At 38.5% G+C, this 27,889-nt stretch overlaps 1 protein-coding gene across 1 annotated transcript; it reads right to left on the reverse strand.

Moving 5' to 3' along the window:
* Positions 1 to 233: 233 nt before the first annotated feature.
* Positions 234 to 26,682, reverse strand: LOC122657937 (heparan-alpha-glucosaminide N-acetyltransferase-like). The gene is made up of 13 exons (XM_043852736.1): positions 26,392 to 26,682; positions 24,167 to 24,304; positions 22,611 to 22,692; positions 21,776 to 21,852; positions 20,769 to 20,875; positions 15,401 to 15,530; positions 10,521 to 10,637; positions 10,329 to 10,420; positions 4,705 to 4,771; positions 4,495 to 4,573; positions 4,301 to 4,392; positions 2,213 to 2,356; positions 234 to 493 (listed from the first exon to the last, which is right to left on the reverse strand). Exons 1-13 carry the CDS (start codon positions 26,599 to 26,601, stop codon positions 353 to 355), a joined length of 1,476 nt encoding a protein of 491 aa, XP_043708671.1. The 5' UTR covers positions 26,602 to 26,682; the 3' UTR covers positions 234 to 352.
* Between the last annotated feature and the right edge of the window lie 1,207 nt (positions 26,683 to 27,889).

The following is a 27,889-nucleotide window of genomic DNA, read 5'->3' on the forward strand; positions in this document are numbered from 1 at the left end:
GAGGCCAGCAATGAACATACGATTGACACTAGACCCCATTGGGGAAAAGCTTGCTATGCCCAAAATAAAATAGGCCGACATGACTAGGAAGCCAGTCCAGTATCGGTAAAAGCAACCTATTCGTGCTGGGTCCAGAGTAGCCCACAACCCAAGGTATGGTATATGGTTAGTCTCCAGCCAAGGTGTTTTCTCCCAATTCAAGGTAATCCCTAATTTAAACTGAACAGAGCCAATGGAATGAATTATAATTTTGATGCATCAACAGGAATGAATTACCCAGGACATGAGCAGAGATATACTGCCTTCAGCAGCTACAATTTTGTACATATGCTTTTCACGTGAAGCAAGCCAGCTAAAGTTTTATATATAACCTTTTCATGTGAAGGAAGCCTGCAACAAGGCACCAAAATAAGATCTCAAGCAATACAAACGCTAGGGTACCCCATTTCATTGATTGAAGCATGGTCTGCAATAAAACCTCCGTGCCATTTACCTGCACATCAATTTTTAATTTAGTTCAGAACACATGCCTAATATAAAGGCAGCTTAGAGTTTGGTTTGAAAAGATGGGAGAAAGAAAAAAATACATGCATTTTGAAATAACTACAGTAGATCTAATAGCAAAATTATTGCCTTCATACCCTGTTCTCAGTTTTCTACCCAAAAAAAAATCTGATTCTCTTGGGGTTTAGTACTCTTCAGGGTACTATTCACAAACCAAAACAGCTCTCCTATCTCTTCACTTTCTTTTCCCATCGCAGGCTGTTGGAATATCAAAACCAGCAAGCTTTAGACCCTGGTTTGTCAAAAAGATAGCCTAGACCTGGGCCTGTGTTGCAGCTAATCGAACCATTGATTCCTAATCTAGGATCAGGATTGGATGGCTGCATCAAAGGGCCCATTTGTAGTCCCCCTGCAAGTGCAAGCAAGAAAGTTGGGAAGGGTAGGGCCCACATTCTAATGGGTTAATGGCCTTAATAAGTACTTGGAAGCGCCACCAGGGCTGACCTTTCCAAGTCAACCCATGAGCCATCTTGCGATGGTGAGGCCTCCTTGAGTATTGGCAGTTTTTTTGGTGTTGGGAACCACTTGTGGTCACAATGGCCTTTAGAAATTTGGAGTGGATAACTTTCGATGTCCATCAATGGGTCTGGACACTTCTTAATCGGAAGGTTACTGCCAAATCATCAATCTGCTGAGCATATCATGAACCAACTCTTCGGGAATCTTAACTTCTTGTATCGGATGCTTGATCACTTCTAAAAAGCTTGCAACAATTGAAATCTCCAACCAATATAAGGAAATGCCAAATTCTTGTGAAATATTCTGGATCAATGATAATGTTTTCAATTATGGATATTAGAGGCCCCCAAAACTGTGTCCCCCTTGACAAAGCACTTGATGGACCAGAACCACCCTAGAAGGGCTCCGTTTATTTAATGAATTGATATTTATGACCGTCACAAACAGTTGTTTCCTTTAGAGAATAATGTTCTATTGATAACCTTTTGATTAGACCTTTTAACCTGCTGCTCAGGAAGTTGAAAATAAGGAGATTTCTGGTACCAGATAAAAAAGATTTATCTAACTATTTAATAGCTTTGAGTTTTTTAAAGATATTTCTATAATATGGTCATCAATGTCAAATGTCTTTGATCAACAAAATAATTGGGGTTAGTGTTCTAAATGTGAATTTGGGTATCAAAATAGATGATAATAGTGAAGTACGACATTGAAGGCAAAAGAATGGTATTTTAATCACTTTTTACTATTCACCACATTACCAAATTTCTCTTCCCTGCAGAAATACAATAATCATAATTCAGAACTATAACTGCTTTCCTAGAGTCAATAATCCTACTGGAAGTTTGCTCCATAGTTGTCAAGGAGTCGCCTAGGCGTCCAGTCACCATGGTCGCTTAGGTGACGCCTTGTTGGTGTTGCCTTGATTTTTCCCCTCCAACGCTTAGGATCGCCTAGACGCCATGACAACTATGGTTTGCTTCTTTATTTCCTCATCCACAACCCACCCCACCCCCACCCCAAAAAAAAAAAATAAAATAAAATTTAATTAATTAATTAAAAGTCTGCAACTTTCGTTCAATGGCATCTTTAAAATTTGGAAAGCAATATATGTCTAACAAATCAAAACAATATTAATGAAGAACATTAAAGCTACTGTTTATTGGAAAAATTAATCAAGAAGTGTTACCACGTTGTTCTCAGGTGAGCGCCAATAAAAGCCTTGTATTGCTGCTGGAAACAACTCACAGGCAGCCAAAGCATAGACAATGAATGCGTTCATCCCCATCCATTCAAGTAAAATAGTTGGCTTCCTAAATTTTTGGGCATCAACCTGCATCACAATTATTCTCCAGTGAGAAACCTAGTATATTAGTATCATAATACAAAGGCATCTTCCAACCTGCCATTTACCATTAACAGTTCCAGTTATTTCTTCCTCAGAAAAGGGCATCTATGGATACCAAAAAGATAATAACCTTGTATCGGAAGTGCTTACCATTCATTTATTCAACAAAGGAAAAAATCCAGGTACACTATTTCATTGTGTTCGATCTCCGGTACTTATGTAATAGATGAATGAAAGAGGTAAATAGTTGGGGGGGAGGGAGGGAGTAATGTATATACATGGAAATTTGCTGTATTAGCTATAACATGAGGGATTTTCAACACTTTGGGGGAGGGGGAGAGGGTCCAGCCCTGCCCAAAAGGGTCCAGCCTGCAAGTCTTAATCAAGGATTTAGTACCGGATGTCAGGATTGGATTGCCCCTCTTGACCCCTATTTAATCCCAACTAGGCTGATACTTGTCTCGATCATAGTTAGTTGAAACGGGAACAGCAAAAAAAAAATTGTTTGATATGGCATGTTTAAAATGGCTCAAAATTTGATGGGATGGTCAAACATACGGTCAAAACATTTTGAGAACAGCAAAAAATCGAAAACAGACAGTCTGGGTTTTAGACATTTAGATTTGAAAAAAATAGACCAAAAAACGGACAATATACACATAAATTGTGGGCCCAATCCACGTCTTATTAAATAAATAATAATATTTGATGCATGGGTCATAATTTTCTATAATATTAATTTTTTTTTTTAGAAATCAAATTTTTAGTTTTGTAAAGTGCCTTTTTTTCACTCAAAAAATGTCAAACGCATGTAAAACTTCTGTAATGGGAAAAACAAAAACTACTGCCACCCAAATCTGAAAGGCCTTGGCTAACTCAAATGCCACACCTCAAGATACAGGGATTCAATGCCCCCAGCAGGGGTAGATGCCAACCTGCACTATTACCCCCTTCACTAAAAAAGGGAAAATAATTTGAGATTTTTCACCAGAGAATCCCTAATCCCTCTCTCTGATAAGTGAAGCATTCCTGCTTCGGTTGATAAAATTGACACAACCTTAACACTCTTACTTCTTCAATAGAAATTCAAAACTTCATCCCCATTCTGATCTACTTCTTGCAGCCCCTGAAATAACTCGACACAAATTATTCCCAATCTCTCATTTTTAAGGATTTCAACTGCCCTTTTGCTCGTATGCCACGAAGATCAATGCTGACAAAATTATTTTCTTTCCAAGTTGAGTTCCTCAAATCTGACCTCATTAAGAAACTCACTCTTCCCCATAACAGGACAAATCTTAAACTTAACAAAAAAAGCTGGATATTGGTGGTACAATTTAATTCTTCAACCTCATTGGGTGGCTCTGTGTCAACAAAAGGGCACATTAGGTCATCTCACTTCTTAGGAGCTCGAGCTTTTTTTTCCCTCTCTCCAGTTTGAATATCTCATTCATTTGTGCCCAATATTGATTTATGAGAAACAAGACATTAGAAAGTGCAGGTGTGCCATGAACAAGGTAATATGTGAGGACAATCACCATTTAGCACCTCTAGATTTCTTTTTTCGAACCTGAGTCTCTACTTTTCACTCATTAAAAAAATGTCTAACTAATTTATGAGAGAACTGGTCTACCCTTGACACTTTTTAAAGAGAGAATAAAAGAAGTGAAAAATAGTTTGAAAAAATCCTCAAAAAAACTACACATCTTTAATATTCAGGTGCCTGCAATATGGCTTTCCACAGTAATAAAAAAATACACTCCAAAATCTTTCTTACCGCAATAAAGACAAACCTGATGGATAAATCTAAGACTGTTGGAAGTATATTATCATCAAGAATATATGTTTCAAAGACTACCAATTTCCTAATACCAAAATTAAACGATATTGAAGAATCTTTTTTCAATGGGTATAATGATTTGAACTCACTATGTAATAAACTATCGTTAAGAGGATGCCTGATGCTCCCGTTGTGATGCACATATAGCTCAATGTGTACAGTGGCTTACTTAAAGGAATACCTAAAAAAGGAATGAACACAAGCAGTCATTAGTCAGAGAAAACACAAATGAGCCTTGTTATAATATGTCATGCAAGAAGTCTACGCAAAATAACAACAATACCTAGGACCTCCATAACATATCCAGAGAGTAGTAGCAGCAAAGATGACATTGACCACAAGAAGAACCTTTGTGTGTGCCTCTATTGCAAACAAGCATAGACATGAGCTAAAGAAATCTAGGGACATAAGATAAAATGCCTAGTGACTTTTATGGTTTCAAATATAGACAATTTAACTTTAAAAGCATAAGCACCAATGAAATGGATCATACTTTAAAATCCACAATTATGTGCCCATAATGCAACCCGATAAAACATGTTATTGCAGCCATCAGCGAACTGAAAATTAGATTCATCAGGAAAAAGTTAGCATTCAAATAACATAATATACCAAGAAGAAAAAATGAAAAAAAAAAAAAAGAGACATCATTCTACCAGAAGCTGACAGAAAAACTAAAAGACACCATTATATATCAGCACTTCTATTACACTTGATGGAAGTAGTATAATGGTATCACTCCAAAACAAAATTATGACTCATTCTTATTACCTCATAAAGTTAATGAGCACAACAGCATTGAAGGTGTTGAAGCAATTTACTAAGCATTCTAATTCACTTGAAAATATTTTTTGACGAATTTCCTCGTAGTGGGTAGTGCATCAAAGGCAAGATAATAATGATTCACTCTTACATCCATGGTTTTAGAATCCTTGATTTATTAAAAGTAGAGAAAGTAAACATGTTCCTCAAGCTGGATGATGTACAGTGCAAGCATGACAATTAAGGTTACCATCTTTCTTCAGGTTACAGATCCTAATAGTGATGCACACCTGAAGCATCAGATATGTAGTATAAATCTATGGGATGTGAAGCATGGAAGAAAAGTCTTCTTAGTGCACGACTGTTTTGATCTCTAAAGCTTTTAGACATGGCCAGAGCTCATAGTTCACCTGCCCCCTCCCTCTTTTTCTTTTGAAACATCAAGCTCTTTCAAAACCTATTAGTTGGTAGTTTTAATTATTTATTGTATCTTCATAGGGACAAAACGGTCCACAGACCTAGTTCTGTATTTACATCTTATATGCATGTAATATAATCATTCAAGTTATAAATATCGTATATCTAAACTCAACTCAACTATGCTTTATTCAAACTACCTTTTTATCTTCTTCTTTTTCCCCTTTTTGGTGCTAAACTATCTGGCTCATATATGAATATTTTTCCATCCACTAGTTCGGGCTATTAGACTTATGAAATTGTGGCAATGTACAGTGTGTACAGTGTGTTCAAAGTGTATGTGTTGTCATTGTTGGCAACAGTACATTGTTTGCAGTGTTTGAGCAGTTTGGAAGGTTTTGAGTGTGTGTGGCAGTGTTCAGGCTTAGTTGACAGCTTTTGGCATCATCTGGCAGGGATTGAAAGTGTTTTCTGGTGTTTGGTGGAGTTTGATAGGATTTGGTGCAGTGTTCATGAGCATGGAGTGGCTATTTTAGAGATTCATGCAGATAAGGTGGCTTCGGAGCAAATTTCAGCAGTCCAAATGGCAGAATTGGAAGATGGCATGAACTGGAAGTTGTAGAGCAATGAGTCATCTTTCCAACGCAACTGAAATTGCATCAATCCAAGTCCGTATGGTGAAGTTATAGACGCTTCCGTATCGTCGTGCAAAAATGGCTCAAAATGAGGTGTACTATTGTTGGAAATGTGATACAGTAGTTGACATTAATGTGGCAATCAAAAAAATAATTGCCACGTGGCAAGCTCATTGTATGACAGCTAGCCACAGCAGGCCAAGGTCAGCAGGGCCAAGGCCCCACTGCCATGTGGGCAGCAGACAGCTTGTGGCACCATGGCGCTACAGCAGGCTGCACAGCAAGGCAGCCCCATGGGTATGCCAGCCGGCCACAGCTCAAGGCACATGAGGCCTAAGGCCAGGCCACGCACCACAGTTATGCATGCCGGCAGCCAAGAGGCCTCATGGCACCACACAGGCACAGGGGCAAGGGGTATGACCCCCGCACACTGGGCAGCGTAGAAGCCCCCGCACGAGGGTGGGCCATGCCAGGCATCAAGGCCTAATGGGTTTTGAGCTAGTATGGGAATGCAGTCAATATGTTCGATCTAATCCAAACAGAAGTGATTTCGTGCGTTGCTCTCAGGAAGTCAATCCCTGAGAGTACACTTTTATGTGACACATGTCAGTTCCAGAGTTTTGGAAGCCGTCGGATGGGGATCCAAAGGGCCAGATTTCAATCGGAAAGCAAGGACAAGAGCGAGCGGAAAGATTCTTTTGTGCGATCAGTGGCTGGTCCGGAGTATAGTATGCCACAGACCGCTGCTACATAGAAGCTTTGGTCACTCAAGATTCTATCGTATGAAAGCTGAATGGTCTGGGGCACGAAATTTGGTAGACCGCGATGCATGGTGTCATAACGGCGTGATGGATATAACTTTGGGGTGGCACGGGTGTATGAAACACCTGGCCCAGATTCCATTCTCTTGGCCATGGTGTGTCGGTTTTCATGCTGACGGAACGTACCCAATCCAGCGGTTGAAATCTCACGTGGGCGAATCTTTGATCAAACGGCTCAAAATCCAGCCAATTGGACTCGTTATGTTCTGAAACACACACTGGTCGCCTCACAACATCCGGTATGTCACGAAAAAATGTCAGAATTGACCGAATTGCCCTGAAACTTCATTTGGCCATAACTTGGCCATTTTAGTTCCAAATTGAGTTATCCAAGTTGTTGTTGTGTTTACAAGAATGAGAGGAACACTGTGGGAGTGCTGTGGAGACCTCCAGACACCCCCGAATTCCCAGAATTTGAAAGAAGCTTGCATTGCATGTTACGAACATTGGGACCATTCAAAATTGATTGGTGAGCATTGTTTTGGATAGTGTGGAGCCAGTGGAGGTGAAATCGAAGCTTGGATAGTGGTGTTATTCAAGTGACTAGTTCACTTTGGTAAACCCTAATCCCCCTTTGTATTTGTCTAAGTACAGTTGAAATGAGTTGAAATTCTTAGTCATGGACTGTAATTAAGTGGGGCTTATATTTCAAATCATTTTATCATTGTAAGGGGACCTTCAAGTGGGTGCTCACAAGATATTTGAAACACTGATTCACCCCCCCCTTTCAGTGTGTTGAATCCAGTTCAACAAGGGCCATTTCTTCTGTCAAAATTATAAGCATTTATGTCTTTTACCACCACTTATAGCCTAGTTATTGTTGGCGTTCCCCTTGTCCATGTAACAAAACCTCCAATCTCTGTTGTATAACTCCCCACTGTTTACTAATTGGTCTTCATTGCACATGGCCAAAACACCTCAATTGACTTTCCCCTCATCTTGGGACCTACTGGTGCTACTCCTAAGGATTTGTATGGCAACCATTCTATTTCAAAAAATTGGTTCCGAGTCAGAATCAATTTTTTCTGTTTCTGGATTTCTTGAGTAATTATGTACCAACAAATGTCGTACGGTAAACCTGGTAAAAAATTGAAATTTCAAGTAAGAACCCACCAGACTCGATTCTTCCTCTTCTTGAAATTCCAAGTATGCTGTGGTGTACCTTGCGACTGAGATGTGGAACGATGGTGTTGGTAATAATGTGTTGGAACCGCATCCTCTAAAAGGCCGACCTTGTAGGAAAGGGGGGAAACAATATGTATATCATACAGGAGCTCTAACACGGCGGACTATCCAAAGGGGGACACGGGTGGATAAATAATTTTTGAACACCTGCCCGCTCCCAGAGGGACTCGATATCGTGACCTCTGCCTGCTCTGATACCATGTTGGAACCGCTTCTTCTAAAAGGCCGACTTTGTAGGAAAAGGAGGAAACAATATGTATATCATATAGGAGCTCTAACACGGCGGACTATCCAAAGAGGGACACAGGTGGATAAATAATTTTTTAACACCTGTCCGCTCTTAGGGGGACTCGATACCGTGACCCCTGTCTGGTCTAATACCATGTTGGAACCGCTTTCTCTTAAAGGCCGACCTTGTAGGAAAGGGAGGACACAATATGAATATCATTCAGGAGCTCTAACACGGCAGACTATCCAAAGGGAGACACGGGTGGATAAATAATTTTTTAACATAAAGCCACGGTAGTGGTATGGTGGTAGGAGATGTGGAAGAAAAGGGGTGTGTGGCTATGGGTAGGTTAAGGTTAGGGAATTTGGAAGAAGATGGAGGGAGAAGGTGGCGGTTATGGTTGATAGAGGCTGGGGTTATTGGATAGGAGATGGGAAGGATAGATGGAGATGGTGATAATGCCACGGTAGTGGTGTGGTGGTCGGAGATATGGAAGAAAAGGGGTGTGGCTATGGGTAGGTTAGGGTTTGGGAATTTGGAAGAAGATGGAGGGAGAAGGTGTCTGTTATGGTTGATAGAGGCTGGGGTTATTTGATAGGAGATGGGAAGGATAGATGGAGATGGTGATAATGCCACGGTAGTGGTGTGGTGGTCGGACATGTGGAAGAAAAGGGATGTGCAATTGCAAAGAAGAAAGTCGGTTTAGGTTATGTTTGAGTGAAATGTTATGTTTTGATGGTAAATTCCATCAATGCCCCTGATTCACTTAAGTCCACGTTGTTACTTCGACATTTCGTAGAATCAATTCTAAAATGTGAGAAACATCTTTTTGGTGTTTCTCAAAACCCTGTCAGAATCTATTATATCACCCGGTCTGTTTCAAAAAACCACAGAAATGGACCGGACAACACATACATAATCTGTTTCAATTCTGCCCCCAGAATCAGAAAAAACACCAGAATCATTTTTTTGGAAAATTACCAGACAGATCCTAAGTTTCCCCAAATGCACTATTTCTGATTATTGCTTTCTTAATCTTTTGCTAATATTTAATCTCAATACCCTCATCTCAGTTACATTCATTTTATGTATATCTTGTTTATTTGTCATTCATTATTTGATTACCCGAAGTAATGCAGATCTTATATCAATCTAATAAAATTTAAACTTTATTTTAATGGAATGCAAACACTCCAGAATCAATTCTCAATCTCATCCATCTAACCCAAATTCTATAGTAACAACTCTTCTTCAATATCCCCCTTCTTGCTATGCTTGAACCACAATAACACAAATGATCATATCGGTTGTTTCTTGGTCATCAATCTTCAACATTCTACATTTCTTACCCGACTTTACTAAATTCACTTCAAATAGTCTATTTTATTAGGATTATCCAAAAACCTTCTGATAAAAAAGCATCTCTCCAAACTTCTCATTTCGCATTTATCTCCTGCCATTATGTCATCAGTCCAAACCATATCATTACCAGACCAGTAAGTCAGTAACTACATATTGTATATTTCTAGTCAAATCATCCACGAATAATGTAGACGACATACACAATGTGTGGGCTCATCATTCCCCCAATTGTTTTGACACTAGTTATGACTGCATCATACTTACAGTCAAGTGCATTAATAACTACTTAGTTCCAAAACCCACCAAATGATTACTGGATCTAATTTTCATAATACAGCTCATAAATCATAAACCTTTGTCCATCTTAAAGCCGCTCTTAAATTTAGGCAGAATTTTTCTATAAAAGTACTAATGGTCCACAATCACATCAGTATTGTTGAGTTATTACGAAATATATTAAAGAAATAAAATGTGCTATATTAAATCATTTTTATATCTTATTTCTTAAGGACTCAAAAAACTACAATGAAGTAACTGTGCTACCAAAGCCTTGTGTCATGTTTCCTCTCCTTAAAAAAAAACACCAAACATAGATGTGAGATACCTTACGTCCTACAGCTTGAATAATTTTCTAGATCAAACATGCAAATGATATTCCTGTAAAAAAAAATAAATCATGTACTAGCCAAGAATGACGTTAACTAACCTTAAGATGCCCTCTGGGTCAAATGGAGCAAGGCACCATCCAGGTGAATTTGGTGGAAGAGGTCCATAATCTGGAGACTTAATGCTACATTCCTGCTTATATGACAAAGATATAACTCCAGAGAAAACATAGTCTTGCAAAGAGATTTATAAATGCAAGGGAAAATAGTAATCAATCATAAGAGCAAATAACCTTTGTCCTTCTATAGACAGGATGTTGATACAGATGTTTTCCCCCAAGAAAAAACCGATCAATTAGTCCAGCTGCATTGCAAGGAGGTTCAAGACTGCCCCTCACTCCACAATGGACCTAATAACCAAGGAAAAGTATATTTTATGACAAGATGATGAATAATCCCAGAATGATAAAAACATTGAAAATACAAGTTCTGATATATCTTGAGATGAAGAGTAATCCCTCCCAACAGCTTTTATTTTTGGGTTGAGAGGTTGGGGGCATAGTCTTAGTTATCAAAATCGGTATTTGTATCGGTCTCGACCAATACCAATATGGATCAGCTGTTTCGGGCCAGATAGGACCGTTTTGCACCTCAAAATACCGATACCTTGGTTTTTTGGACCGTTTTACCATCCCCTGTACCGATACCACCGCTACAGTATTGGTATCGGGTACCGTTGATATTGATACATACCGGATACAGCTGATACGATGCTGATAACCTGAACTGTGGGTGGGGGAAATGGATAAGGAAGATAGTAGCAACTACTAGGAGAAACGTTAAATGAATCGATGGTATTAACTAAGAAGTTGCAAACTTGATGTATTCCACTTATTTTTTCAAGAAACTCCAAGAAGAATAAATACTAGTACTAGACTGCAAAATACAACAAGAAAGACAGAGAGGAGAGCTTAAAGCAAACCATGCTGTGCGAGAACTCATCCTGGTAGGCTTTAGCATATGCATAATCAGAAGACAACTAAGAATTTCTATTACATGGAAAAGCAGATGCATCAAGAACGCAGATCAGACATCTCAACTGTAATATTTTGAAAGGAGCATGGATCAAGGAAAACATGCTTTGAATCATTTGGAATGCAGAAGTTGAACAGAAGGGAGCAGCTACTAATTTAAAAAAAAAACGATAGGGAGTAACTCAAACAAACACAATTGATGACATGGGGATTCAACCAAATACTCTCCCCAAAAAGCAAGAAACAAGAAACATGAAGACGGCCCAGTTATGTAGATCAAAACATGAAAAAGAGGCCAAAAAACTGTTCACGTGAACAGTGTCACAGCCCCTTATTTTGCCTTGGTGGCAATATTATTAGAAGATTCTGTGGGGCCCAAGATCAGATTGCATGGTGCTTTATGCGTGGGGATTTAGAAGTTTAGTTTAGTTTTTAATTTCAGATTTAGAAAGTAGGCTTAAGTTTCTATTTTTAATTAGACTTCATTTCTATTTTGAACCTTGCAACTTAGAGTTTCTATTTTAGTTTCATTACTTGTAACCCAAGTCTCAGCCTTATAAGGGACATTCAAATTTTGTGCTTCTATTTTGGAGCTCAATCCTTGGGCCTCTATGTATTGTAACCTCCCCATAGAGGCACCCCACGATTTTATGAATGAATGAAGCTTGCTTTTGTGAAATGTTATTGTCCAATTGTGAGGATCAAGGGCTGAGAGAGCTGAATCCCCCTATCCCCTCCTATCTTCTCTTCTATCTTCTATTCTCTACCTCCTTTATTGCCTCCCTTAACCCCCAATCAAGTTTTCCCCTGCTGCTGCCTCCTATTGACTGCAACTAAGTGCAGATACAACAACCTGTGAAGATCTAGAAGACATCCATACCAACTCCTAAGGCTGCTGTTGCTATACTCAAGTAATAGAAGACTGTTGTTGTTCCTGCGATTCAGTCTTGCTGCTGCAACTTGTGAAGATCATAACTCAGCAACCACTGATCAGAATTGGCTGAGTTTTGCAGGGCTGATCCCTATCAAGAAGACCTACACTCGATCCCAACCTGAGGCCCTACTGCTGGTTGGTTTGGCCTGTAGTACTTAACTTCTATTTTTTAAGTTTACCTTCTAATTTGGTAACCAATCTCTATGTATCTGGCCACTAGAATCAGCACCAACTTGGAGGCTTAATCCATCCAACCAAGGCCTACACTCGACCTGAATTTCAGCTCCATCACTTGGCTGAATATCGAGATTCTGTCCACTTTCTAATTCTGATTGTTGAAATTTTGATGTTCTGCTGCAACTTATCATCGATCCTACCGTAGAGTGGTTCTTAGCTGAACCCCTTCTACATTACCCAGATTACCAGGAATCCCACTTCCACATTAGCAACCATTTCCCAAAACACATCTTTGAGCGAAAGGGTTTGTGTCTTGTTTCTAAAACCACATTAGAAACATATTTGATCAAGATGGGGAACTTTGAATACAGAACTGTGGAACAGGTATATCAAATTTGGGATGTGTACTCAACTTCAATATTTGGCCTTTAATTGATTAACTCATAAATCAATATATATTGGGAAAACAAAAGGTCGTTCTAATCTCTCTCTATTTACATACCATTTCCTAAAAAACCAAATATTCTACCAAAAAATATCAAAGGCATAACTTAGATTCTTTGAACCAGAAAACCGTAACAACTAGAAGTCCAAATGGAAAAGGACAAAATCGCTTCTTTACCTAGTTTGTAACTTATTACTTGCACTCTTTCACTCATGTTTCCTAATCATTCATGATTCCCGCACCATGTAATTTTTTATGGAATATCTTCTATTTTCTTTTCCTGCACTCATTCCCTTTTGTAGTACTAATATGTAAACTCCAACCCACTTGAAGGAAAACTCAGACCTTTCAACATACAGAAACACATATGGGGTTGACAATTCTATAGACGAATATGAACAGCTCGAGAATCTTAATGCCATGTAAGTCTAGAGCCAAGAGAACCTCCACATGTTCGCCATCTCATCTTCTATTCGTGTGCATTAAGCCAATAGCACTCTACAAGTGACAAAAGAAGGCTATCTTCCATAGGAAATTCCAGCACTACTAGGTGAAAAGTCAAATGCAAGGTGAGCATGGAGCTGACATGACCCATCATAGACCTAGGTACTGATCATGGCTAATTCAGAAGGTCACCTATTCAACGAATGGCCTAAATTTGCCACATAATCCCTTCAAGTAACTGAAATTGAGAAGGTTGTCTACTGAAGAAATCTAGACAAGCCACCTACAGAACTTCTTACATGCTAGTAAACATGCACAAGTGTGTCACAGGAAGCATGGTTTCAAGTAACTGGATTAGATCAGCTGGATCACCCAGATCCCATCGGGGAGACCAATGAAAATTTTACAACAACATGAACAATAATAACAGGAAAAAGAGTTCACTTGTCTGGTAGAGAATTCTGCTACACACAGGGCTGATTTGATCATTCATCCATTGGATAGATGGGATTGCCTCATGTCAAACCTAGCAGCCTCACTCATATGGCCCTGATACAGGTTCATCATAGAAATTGGCTTATTTCTTTAGAAATAGGCCTAGGGTTGGGTTATATACATGTTGGGTCTTTGTTCCCAAGGGTTTTCTATGTATTAGGCCACTTTAATGAGTCTAAACCAGGGGTACATAGGTTGCATACGGGATTAGCCTAATACTTAGTTTATTTTTATGTTTTTTTAATTGAACCGGTTCAAATTGGTTGCATCCAATTGGTTAAATTTGAGTGATCATGTGACTTGGTTAAGTGGTCATGTGACAACTTAAGTGGTCATGTGATGTAAGTTGGGCTGGATTAGGACTCTATAAGTCCAGCCATGTTTTGAGTCTATTTCTTTTAGTATTTTAGTTTCCTAGTTGGTTTAAGTTGCCTACTAGGTTAAGGATTGGGTTAGGCCATTCCTTTTTAGTGTCTAAGTCTATTTTTGAGTCTTCTATATAAGTTTGTAAGGGAGGCCAGCATTAAATACGAATTTAATTAATGAAAAAGCTTTTGTTTGCTGCCATAGCTGCTGCTCTGCTCTGTTGAGTGAACCTTGTGAGTAATATCAAGGCTACCTTGTGGGTAATATCAAGGTGAAGGGATTGGTGGACTCCGATCGACTCCTTGCATCTTGTAGATCGGGAGGTCCTTCTTCTTATTCAATCAAGCTTCTTCAAGCTGCTGCTGCGACCTTTGAAGGAGATCAAACCAGTAAGTAATTTTAATTTCCTGCAGATATCCTTTCCCTCTTCATCCTCTGACCTAGTCCACACCCCCCTCCATCCATCAAACCCTAATCTCCATTAAACCTGCAACTCCTACCTTAACTAGGATTCCTCCATAACTGCAAATTTGTCCATTAGTTTCAAACCAAACTTTCAGCATACATCCCTTACATCATTATTGACACTCGATCTAAAATCCAGCTCATAACTCCCACTCTATCCCCTCCATTCCTCCACTCCATTAAACCCAAAACCTGCAACTCAATTCTGTCTAGAATTGTAGAATTTTAAACTTAACCAAATCCAATTATCTTTATCCCATAATGACCTCCTAGACGTGCATATTAAAGCTATATAAGATCCATTCCCAAATTCCCATCCTAAACCCTAGAATTAACCTAAAACCTAGTGCTGTCCATTCGAACCAGCAACCCCTTTTGCTTCTGATCCTGTTATCTGGCTCTTAATAGGTCTCCTACCTATCTAGGACTACATTAGGCCCACCATGTTGTGGACTCTTCACCTTCTATTTTTAGCAGTCCAAAACTTTTCAACATGGACTTTTCAACCATTTTTTAAACCCTTACTCTCTAAAATGTCGTGAATTCCAACTGGGCTGAAACTTGACACATGACATAAACAAAGCATTACTATGATCAAAATGACTAATTGGTCAAATAAAAAAATATAATGCATGAAAGATTATGAGATTTATTATCATACACAAATAGTTAATTAAATATTCAAAACACAAGATAAAATTGTGAACATTTTGATTTGAGAAGGAAGAAAAGTATGCAGTTTTCAACATAGGCACCACATCAGCTCCAAACTTCTCAAGAAGTAGGTGGAATTTTTGTGGTATTCCTACTCACAATTTGATTACCAGACCCATAATTTGGCACTGAGGAGGAATTTATGCTTGGAACTTCAAATTCCCAGTCAGGAACATAAAGACCATATAACAAGCCCATGTACAGAAAGCATAGTGAGATTGCAACCATCCTTCAAAAAAAAAAATTTAATAAAATCAATAACAATGAAGTCAGTACATCGTAAGATAAATGAAGGATAATCAATAGAAACTTTATTCCCTACGATCAATCAACAATTTATAAATGAAACGGAAGTTCCTTCAAAATATCTTAGCAGTTTGTGACATAGCAGCTTTTGGTGGAACTTGCAGTTAAAAACCGGAAAAAGAAAGAAAAAAAAACAAAGAAAGGGTTCTAACATGGAATCTTTTTTTCCCTTTTTTTTTTCTGATAAGTTAAAATACTAAACTAAAAATAAGCAAAGTGAGTTGGAATGCCCAAGAGAGAACAACAATGGGTTATAAAAAATTCTTCGAAGTCATTTATATATCTCGGAAGCCAACAGTCGTACATTAGGAGTATCAAAAGATTCTTTATATAATTGTATCTAGATTTCTTTCATATTAACGATGTGTAAGTTCCTTTTTCAATTCCAAAGAATCCAATGCTTTATGAAAGGTACTGAAGCTAAATTCTTCCTGCATCTCCAAGATTCTTAACTTTCCATTGTAGGACAAGATTAATGAAGTTAGCCAGTGTACCCAATCAACCTTAAATAAAGTTGGGAATCATTCCAAACTACAATTGAGAAAGGGCATAAGTAAATGGTGTAAAATTTCAGAGCTGTTCTAGTTGAGTTTCAGATTAGGGAAACAATGGAGAAGGAAGGAAGATGTTAGAGAAGAAGGAGACAAGAGAGGGAAGACGAGAGAGTTACGGTTGAAAGTTGTGTGTATTAGAGAGACTTCTCCAACACACCTATATTGCTCAAATAGAATTACTAAAAGTATTACAATCACCTCTCTAGGGAGGTAAAAGGTAAAAAGACATAAAAAGTTAAAAATACATAATAAGGGAACTAGTTAGAAGTCTAGTTCCTAAACTACCCCTGATACTTATTTACTATCACCTCTAATAGTTCTCGAACAAGAACAATTTTGCCAATATTGACCCCTCTCAAGAAAACATGATTTTGCCAATCTAAACCATATGCTCATGATATAATCAGCTGTGAGCAACATAACTTGGATGGTAGTCCATACCCCACATAAAGAAAGCAGCCTTCCTGGAAGCCTTAACTATCCCACATACATTTAGCTGAACAAGGAGGTGGTGGATCAGAATGGTGTGGCAATGGATAAAAATCCTTGTAGAGAAAGACTTGCAATGGAAGGCACTTCTAAAGGTCATGGGAAGACTTGTTATAGAGGGAACCTCTAAATCATGAAGCTTCTGGTGCAATAGAGGAATCCAAACCAGATTGTTAGCAGTCTCTCGTAGCCATAGTTCTAAATCTCGCTGAAATTTTGCTTTTTTTGCTAGTTACGAACCTACCGAGACAAAATGGTAGGCAAATCACTAGGCATGCATTGTTTCGGTCAGTATTTCACTCATTTTACCAAAAATATTCAGACTGTTTTGTGGCGAAACGGCACAAAACAGTTCACTTAAATACATCCTTTCGCGAGTTCGCCTGTTTCGTTTCGCCTTGGATAAGGAGAAAACACCTTTGCTTGGATTTTTGTCACATCACCACCTCAAACTGCTGGAATACACTGTTGGGGGGTTGCCACATCACTCCAAAGAGATCAGTTTCTGTACATTGGTGAAGATTTGGTAACATTCAACAGTTCCAGGTAATGCACTTTCTCCCAAAATGATTTTTTGCAAAAAACATGACAAATACCCGATGGTTGATGATGAAATTTTTATATCTCAGACACCAGAGGCCATTAGGATTCAGATCCCAATGTTGATCCTAGCTCTGATACCATGATGGATTTGGGGTATTGAACTTATGTCAATGAGACAGAAGCCCTCTTTATTTATAATAGAATGTTGTGAGGTGCAAGTTACAATAATACCCCTAGGGCAACATTAATAAACCCTAATAAACAATTATACCCTTGTACCGATATCCATATTAAAACAATAATTTATAGAATATATTACTATACATTGACAATATCTATATGTCAATTTTCAGCATACTATTTAAACCCGAAGTATCAAGATACCCATAGACTTGGATTGAATCCGGATCTTCTAGAAGTAGTGAAGCAAGTGGTTGCCAAGTTCGAGCCCCATGATACAATACAGTCTATTTGCAACAATGAGGTGAGTTATGTAGTTCATTAAGAATATAAAAAGTAATTACTCCAACTGGTATTGGTTGCTAACATTAACAAATTTCCAAATGGATATAGATTAAAATTTTTAGGGATGCCTTAAGGAGTTTTGGAGCCTCTGCCGCAGTGGCTGGGCGGGAAAATGCTGATGCTGGTACGCAGTTCAGTATCGTATCCTCTTACAAACCTCTGTATTAAAACTTGTGAAATGCAAATAACATGTTATTGTTGTAATGCAGCTGAATGGTGGGTGTTGTATAAGGGTGCAGCACAAAAACTGAGGAAGATAGCAATCAAGGTGGTCTCCCATACATGTTACGCCTTCGATTGTGAGCGAAACTAGAGTACACTTTCGCTCATCCATTTAAAGAGGCGGAACCGATTGGATTCCCAACGTCTGGCTGACTTGGTGTATGTACACTACAATATGAGGCTGAAGATGTAGCACATATGTTTGGGTATGGAGAATGATAGAAACCAGATCAAGCTCACCGAAATTGTCCAGTTAGAGTCAAATGAGGAGGATCCCTTGGTGGAGTGGGTGAGGGATTGGTGAGCCGATGATGGATCCGGCTAGGACTAGGCCTGACCCCCATATAGCCAGTGAGATGGGTACTGATGTGGATGGGTACATGGCTTCAACGGGTCGGATACACTCACAAACACCCCAACCATTTGAGCCCACACCTGACAGGAATGATGAGGACCCTGACTGGTCCACTTCCTCAGGTGGTCAGACTCGTATACCATCACCGTCTACTCATGGAGCTGATTGCAACGACGATGATGATGGTGGCAGCAACAATGATGGTAATGATTGTGATGGGATGGTGATGCATATGGACTTTGAAAGCAGTATGATCAGGCACAGGAGGAGTGGGAGGCATCCCCGGAGCCGATTTGATTCACTAGGGAGACCCAGTTTGGTCATGACACACAGGATACGGACCACGATGCACATCCATCCTCCTCATGTGTAGGCTACACAAGAGGGCCTTGTCACCGATTCTGACCAGATGAGCAGGTTCATTGTATGGACATTGATAGCTTGTCTACCACTCTTGGAGGAATGAGTATAGGGGACAGCATGCCCCATCCTTTGCCAAAGAGAGCAGGTGGTCAGAGTTCAGTGCATGTGGTCATTTCACTGGCGTGGAGGAGCATGCATCTTCTTCATTCGTTCCCAGTTTTGAGTATGATGTCCACTCACAGGGACATAATGAATCATCCTTTGTGAACAGCTTCTTCTCCTACCCAGCCCACAAGACATACATGCTGTCAACACCATCAAATCACAGTGGCTCAGTAGCTGGTTCTTCAAATTACGGTGACCGATACCCTAGGATAATTTATCTCTAGTATGTGTATGAGGCCATTTATAGGACAGCTGTAGAGGACTACGCACAATTTCTTTTCACATGTTATGAAGGGCTTAGCATCTAGTTTGGTATGTTGCTTGTGGACAGCGATTTCAGGGTCTAGCCCAGGCATCTCAGCGTAACTCCAGCAACATGGCATACATTTGTTATGTGGTCGGAGGAAATGCATGTCGGATCCATCGGACCATGAGTGGACTTGATCCAGCACGTCATAGTTGGTAGTAGCAGACAATATGGTATAATTGGGACTTGGGTGTCTATGTTAACTGTACTTTGTAGTTTGTACTATTTGATAAATAACTAATCAATATTATGTTTCTTTATTCATGGTGCATAATTTACTTGTTTTTCTTGCCTATTCTGTCTTCTAGTACTAAAACAATGTGTAGAACAGGCAATTTTACATAAGCTATATAATAGGGTTCGACGTTTATTGCCACCAAGGGTGCAAATACAAAACACCATTTTGTGTGACTTTTCTTGTAATATGAAAGTTTACATATGTTTATGGGAGAAAGAATCCTACCTGGTCGCGTGTGGTGTGCAGCCCCTGCACCTAGACACAGGGCCATGCGAAATGACTGTCATGCCCTCAGGAACTTCCACCTTCCCATGGGGGCACATTGGTCATTTTGCACGGCCCTGTGTCTCGGCGTAGGGGCCGCGCGCCACACGCGACCTGGTATCATTCTCTTTTCCTATGTTTATATAGGCTAAAATAAGGTTTCCTTGAAGTATTGAACATAGTTGTCATGGCGCCTAGACGAACCAAGGCGGTCGAGGGAAGGCAAAAATTAAGGTGACACCACTAAGGCACATAGGCATCGCCTAGGCGACCAAGGCGCCAATCCAGACCAAGCCACCTGGTGTCCGGCTCCTCTCCTACTACCTGCCCCACCTCCCTCCCTCCTACCAAACACAAAGAGGGGCGAAATGACCACCCTACCCCCCGCCCAAACACCCTGCCCGGGTGGGGTCCACCCCTGTTTGTGTCTGGTAGGAGGGAGGGAGGTGGGGCAGGTCATAGGAAAGGAGCCAGATCCAGCCACCTGGATGCCTAGGCAACACCTTGCCAACTATGGTATCGGAGCCTGATATGGCAGTTTGCCCATAAAAACGGCCAATTGAAACAGTCTGCCAAAAATACATTGTTTCGCTGTAATTTCAGTATTTCGCTCATTTCAGTCTGACCGAAATGGCCTACCGAAACGAGAATTAGAACTATGCTCATAGCCTTCAGCAACAGTTTTATTTTATCAGCAGCAGTTCTACGCTGATCTGAGACCAGCCAGAGGCTCTCCTTCCTACAAGATTGGCAATAGGTTATTCCCAATTAAGTTGGTTCCATAAATGTAATCAAGGATTGGAAGATCCTACTTCTTTATTCAGTTTCTTACTTTAAAATCATGTAAGCATGTGATAAAAGCTGAAATGCCAACTTCAGTTGGAATTAAGGCTTGAGAGGTCTATTAACATAGCAGAGGTACCATTCTCAAAAGGATTCCCCTACATATTTGTCAGAGGAAATAAATTACATAATAGTTCTAATATTTATCATTAGAATCAAAATTCCTTCTAACAGTACTTATCTGCATTCTCTGCAGCCATAACTCGCTCACAGAAGGATGTGATATTTAAGAATACATGGAACAAACCAGTGACACATGTAGTGGAAGTGGAATGCCAAACACCAATACTAACCACTGGATGTAGTACTTTTTCACAAAAGCAGTTGCAGTGTCCACCACAGTATCAGTAACAAGCCAGATTTCTGAAATTGCTGCTAAGAAGTATCCAATTGAGATTCTCTGTTCAAGAATAAAGCAGAATTAGCCGATGTATAGAATCTTCTCATGGTGAAATTTCCATGCATTTTCTTCCTATATTCCAGAAAATAGCCTCAAATTACACAATAATGTAACTTAAATATCCTTCTTTTATTTTTTGAATATTTGGATCGTTTAGGAATTTGTGGAGAAGGGGCTTTTAGCTTTCAAATTGCCAATATGAAACAGGCCACGAATCTATAATTTGGTGGACATTGAAATGGGTGATCGAACAGCTGAAATGGCTTTAAATAGAGCAGAGGCAAAACAGGATTTGGGTAGACACCCTATCTACCTGGGATATGGCTTTCTTGAGTTGAGTATTCAAGTAGGAAATAGACAATACTAATAATATAAGTTTGATTCACCTTTGCATTCTAATGTGCTATATTAGACATCCTAGGTTGTGTCAAGGCATTGAAGACCTTTACTATGAGTGCATATCATTACACATAAGACTGTAGCTCATACATTATGTATCAAGCGTATGTAATGATATAAGCTAAGACTTACCTAAACTCTTCAATATATTCCATTTCAAAGTTGAGGATCATGTGAGTTCCATTTAAACTATTGCTATGAATCAATTATCCTAGTACAAGTTTCTATTTGCGATTAGCATATTTACAACCAGATGAATGACAACACCAATGTCTGAGCCTATGAAATGCATTGCAAAATGGATGGACATTCAATCAAAGATAAGATCAATATCACAACATCACAAAGAGAAGAGCATGGTACCAACAAAGAAATAAAGAAACACCATGACATTGAAAACCATTCAAATGAGCTGAGTAAAAAGTCCTTATCCACGAAATCAAATAGGAACAGAGGAACATAGGAAAAGATTCAAACTGATAGTCTATTTAAAACTACTACCTGTAGTACACCTAGCCACCGTATACGTTCTATGTCAACTCCATAACTTAAATGGTTACGCCCATGGAAGTACCCACCTAGAAATATGCAACACATTAGTAGCAGTAACAGTGCCAAGCTCATGGTTAACAAGCAGTTGAACATGAAGCTATTAAATTCAATTAGTTATGAGTCTTATGAGAGGTGATATTTGAGTCAGAAATATCAACCAAATCAGGAATGCAAGTGCTGGTTAGTATATTCTTTCTGAAGTACCAACATACGACTTGTAGAGGTTAACCAGAAGAAAATGAACCTATGAACTGGCATGTATAACTGGACTGGTCATGATGTTATCCAAATATGGTGCTCAACTTGGCGTTGCCTAGTTGCCAAGGCACTTGGCCACTGCCATGACTCACCTCGGCAACCTAATACCTATGTACGACAGTGAGTTTCTATTTTCCATACTGAGCAAATGGAGTAATTTCTACTTGTAGAAATATTATCATTATCACAAAATACACATGGAAATATGCATATCTAGACTAAAAAGGGCCATTATCCAGTGCTGGTCCCACCTATGCGGGGTCCTGGGGGGTGAGTTTGGAGTCAGTCCTAACCTTTGGCATTTTGTGCAAAGTGGCCGCCCTCAAGACTCAAACCGGGCATTTGCCTTGGCAGCCCGAACCTTTAATGAGAGAGAGAACTAAAACAAATAGCATCATTAAACCAATAGAACTCAATTGATTAAATAATAAAGGTCCTAGGAGTCACTGTTCTTATAATGTGCAGTGTGCAAGAAGTTGAGATATTGAGTACATAGAAGAACTTGCTGAGGTGGGAAGAGACAAACCTTGCAGCAGCACCCCCAAGACAAAGAGCTTAGCCGACCTCAGTATAACCTTCTTTGTTGCAATTGATTTATTAGAGTGTTTCTACATAGCATTATAAATCAAGATGGTAGCTAATTAAAAAGATATACTAAAAACAATGAGTTATTGGAGTAAAAATCTAAAATAGAATAATCAACAAGAATTTAAAACATTGTCTACACATGTTGTGCTTCTATCCATTCTGGTACAGTTAAGGGAAAATTATCAGAACAATGGCAATGAAGGAAATCTTATTATAAGAAACTCAACGGGAAATAAAAAAACCATGATTGACTAAAATAAGAATATTAAAATATGATTATTGATCAACTAATCAACCAGAAGGCTTGTCAAATTCATAACAAAGATCAAGATACTGATTTCATTAAAATTCTAAAGTCATTATTACTCTGGAGTTTGTCTGTGGTTGATATAGTGCAGGAATTAGCCATTCATGTGGTTGGCAGAGTAAAAAATGTAGAAAATTTTTCCCAACCAGAAAACTAGTCATGGTCACATGATTCAGAAAAAGTTGATAAGTTATCAGCAGAAACAGATCCAACAAGTGCAACTAGAAAGAGGTCAATATTGATTTTTTGAAGATGGCCTTGGTAAATGGTAATCACATGAAAGCACATTTAATACATGCATGCACACAACCATGCGAAAATAAACGAGTTTTGGTCCCTTTTTTCTTTCTCAAGAATTAATGAGTATTTAATATAGGATAAGTTTACCATTATTTTCCTCAAACAATAAATTTTCTACTAACTCTATACGGTGCCCTACAGGGGGGAAAAAAGAATTTTGTTATGTCAGCGCTTGAGAGAAGACTCCTCTCTATCAAAGCATCTCCTGGTTTCAACTTATTTTGGGCCTTAGGAGAGCACCAATTGAAAAAAAGAACCGATGCATTAGAGAATCACTAGATCGACCTTGATGGATGACTGTAATAAAACATCTGTTCAATCCAATCATCTATTACATTTCATATGCAAAATACAAGAGATGTTCCAAGAAATTTAGGCACAATAAAAGACCAAGTTGAAAAAACAATGCAATATTATAAAGGAAACTAAATAATTGACTAAAGACCAAAAGAACTAAAAAAAAGGGGTTAAAAATCCTATTATCTGAAGTAGCCCCACTTTATGCAACTTTGCTTTCTGCCAAATTAATATATATGTATGAACAATCAACAAGATAAATGCCTTACTGACCCACATTATACTGTATTTTTTCTTCCTAGGGAAGCAGAGAATGAGTTAAACTCCTCTTCAGTATCCCAAATAAAGTAAACCTCCATTAGTGTGAGAAAATAGAAACTCTCATTACTGTCAGAAAATAAAGTTAAAGATCAACCGCACTTTAGATGAATCTTATACAACAATACAAATGAAAAATATTGCTTCATGTTCCTTCAATGTAAATGTAAGCACAACTAAAGAGGATTTTATAGGGTTTTGCCCTAGTAATCTTCATGAAATTAAACCAAATATATGTACCTCTAAATTCAAGTGAGAGATCTAGAATTTACCTTGAATACCAAACTAATGGAAACACCAACACCAAAAAGGAAAAATGGCACTACAAAGTCTGCAAGGGTAACACCGAACCATGGGGAGTGATTAATGGATGGAAACGCTCCTCCGGCATCATCAACTAGAATCATCAACTGGATGAATCAAAAAACCAAAGAAAAAAGAAAAAAGCACGGAATTAAAAGCTTAGTTGAGCTGAGTAGAGAGCAATTAGGCAAAAAGCCTTATGAAAAAGAGGCCCCTTAGTGGGAAGAGAACAAAGAGTAAAGATCTTGCTAGGGGTGCATAGGTGGGTGTGTGTATGTGTGTGTATGAGAGAGAGAGAGAGGAGTCAGCCCACCCAAGAATGGGTTTGATGAGCAAATATTAAAATAGCTCTGAATTTATTACTATCATTTAGGTCATGCAATGATCACCACATGCATGGTTTGTTAAAATTTGTAGGCACGCCAAACTCATGTAGAATCAAAATGTCTAGCACAGAAAAAGTAAATGCAACATTACATTTTGTGGCATGAGATGTAGGAATCCATGGTTCCAAAGAAACACGACTACAATACATTGAATTGATGTTGCATATCAAAAACTAGGCTGTGGTTCTTGAGGAAAAATTAACTGAAGTCAAAGGATGTTAGTTTAGATGAGACAAGCAAAAAAGCTTTGGAGGCTGCACAATTGATGGATTTTGGCATATGAGTTGCTGGTCTGAATTTCAGCAGGAAAACCTTAGTATGTTGAGACTGGGAAGTTAGGGTTTCAGCAAATGCTTGGATTTTGACGAGAGAACACCCTGATTGGAAGCTCAAGTAAGAACTTCAGTTAAATAACAAGGGAATTGCAATGTAGTCACAAAAAAAAGAGGACGAGGATGTAGTGACAGCACCTAAGCAATCCCACCTAGTGTTTCTAGAATCGGTAAGGCCTTTGGGTTGTCATCCTCAAGACTTGGAACCAAATCCCACCCCACCACCCCTCCCCAAAAGAAGGGGGGGAAATCAAAATTGAGAATAATTCTCTAAAGCAATTGAAAAATATGGCAGGGGAGTTGTGTTCAATAAGATGAGCTCAAGGCTAAGTCCTTCTTCTTGGACTCATTAGATTCCCCATCCCACTTATCATCATAAGTCGAAGAACATTTAGGTATACAGAGACACTTGGACGTCAAATTAAGCCAGAATCTCAAAATAAAAATCATGTCAAATTTTTATTCCTAGTAGATATCTAGTAATACTCTGGCCGGAGATTACAAAACCAACTTGAATTCACAAGATTTTGGCTTCATAACAAGTTGGAAAAATCAAATAATGCCAAAATCAAGTAGAACAATGCCGTTTTGACCCATCATACAAGGACCCAAATAAAAACTCTGAGAATAACATAGAAATTTTATTATTTAAAAAATAAATAAAAAAGCTTAATCTCTGACGTTTGAAAAGTAAATGAACATGTACAGCTGGAACCTATCATAAAATACATCAAGCCTCACATAAATCAACATAAATTAACCTACATAAGAATACAATCTAAAATTGAAAACTAAAAAATGAGCACAAAGTTCAAATGGCTTGGGACCCTGGTACATGGTCCACTGAAAAAAGCAAATTTGATGCAAGTGAATAGCCTGCCTTCAAAAATTAAGGGGCCAAATGTAAAAAGTTGAGTAATTAATCAGAGGCATTAAGGATAGTTTTCATGCCTGCGTAGCCACATGCAGAATCACGAATGGTGACTCCCTTCCTATTCTTTCAAGTTTGATGTCCATGTATCCTACCTATATTATTGCTAATCCATGGCACTTAAATGCATTGCAGTGCTCGCACTGCTCTGCACAAAAGAGGTTTAAAATGCTGCCACCAAGAAGTCAACAAGGAACTCTGCCAAATTCCCTTTTCAGTGAACACTCAAATCTTTTGACAAACTAAATTTTCAGCATTTCACACAGACCGACAAAAGATTTTCTGTATTACAGATACACTGTCATACACTCACATCAGTAGGTCGATCACATTTGCAACTATTTTAGCAAAACATATTAATGCTACAGAATTTCATAAAATACTCTGTGTCACTGAAACCAACAAATTTTTTTAGGGTCAACGATATTTCCAGCTTCCAAACCAAAATAATTTCACTCCAACTGAAGAAAATATAAATAGAGATACATGAAAATAAATTTCTCAAAGAATTTTGTTGGCGACACTAGGAAGATTGAGGCGTGTACCGCAACAGTGAGACCTCGAAAGACATCGAGAGAGAAAATTCGTTGATTATGATCGATAGCAGTAGGACTTGCTCTATCTTGCTCGTTCAACGATGACGTAGGAATCATGTCATGATCGTCTACTGCAACGGAATCTCTACTTGGAGCATGAGATAAAGAAGACTGTAGAAGAGGAGTTGGTTCTTCTGCAACCACGACGATTGAAGACATCTCTCCCTCTCTCCCTCTCTCCCTCTCTCCCTCTCTCTCTCTCAGCTTTTAATTCTTCAACAAGCCTTCAACACACACACACAGCAACAGAATAACAAGTAACAACTGCCGGCGGCAGCAGGTTGTTAGTTGGACTTTCACTTGAAAAATCAAATTTAATCACCATTGTGGATTTGTGGTTCGGTAATTTTACCACTATAAGGACAACAAAATATCAAATTACTTGTTCAATTGGCTAATCACACCCAGAGGTAAAATTATATGACCATGGATGTTAGGGGCGTCAAACGGTCGGTTCGGCTCGGTTTCAGTCTGGGAATGGTGAGATCAAAATCAAATCATTAAAAAACTTTGATGTTTGATCGGTTTTGGTTCGATGCGGTTTTGATTTATTTTGGTTTTTCATTATCAAGTTAATACTGGTTTAGATCAGTTTGTTTTTGGGTTTGAACCACAATGAAATCTTAAATTAATAAATTGTACTGAGGAAAGACTCGATAAAAACACTTCAATTTACCTTCCCAAGTCAAAACAAATATACAGCTAAAAATAAAATTTTGATTTGATATGCTCATGTTGTAATCCGAATAATAAAAAAAAAATGGAAGATAATTAATATTCAAATCAATGGATAAATAGAGTTTGTAAAGAAACCATTGTTCCAAATCATATAATTATCATTAATTATAGGGGGAGATAATTAAAATTGAAATCAATGAATAGCCACTGAGAAGATAATTACTATTTGAAATCGCAAAATATACCTTACTATCAAATCATTTATTTGATAAACAACTAATTTTGTGTAGTAAACAAAGAGATCAATGGAAGAAGCATGGCTACAAATCAATTTCCTTTTTTTCATAACCACAGAGTTATTGATTTGTAACAATTCCCTTTACAACCACAAATTTATTCACTAATATTGAAATCAATGGATAATCAATTCACCTATTCATAACCTTACACTCAATGATTTTTTATATCGATTAGATTCGATTCGATTTTTTATCGTGCGATCCGATTTTCAATCGATTCCGTCATACTCCTGTTCAAAACCAATCCAATAAGGATCGGTTTGATTTGATCCGGGCTTTTTCGATCGATCTTAACGGTTCGAGCTAAGTTTTGACACCCTTAGATGAAAATGGTTATCAACTTAAGGACAAATGTCAACCATATAGGGACCTTAATATATTTTTATTTTTTTTAAATATAGCGATCTCAATATTGGATCGGACTTCATGGAATCCGAAGATCAGGTAATGAAATAATGGGAAACCATGTA

Source organism: Telopea speciosissima, chromosome 4 (genome assembly GCF_018873765.1).
Source record: "Telopea speciosissima isolate NSW1024214 ecotype Mountain lineage chromosome 4, Tspe_v1, whole genome shotgun sequence".
NCBI classification, from domain to species: domain Eukaryota; kingdom Viridiplantae; phylum Streptophyta; class Magnoliopsida; order Proteales; family Proteaceae; genus Telopea; species Telopea speciosissima.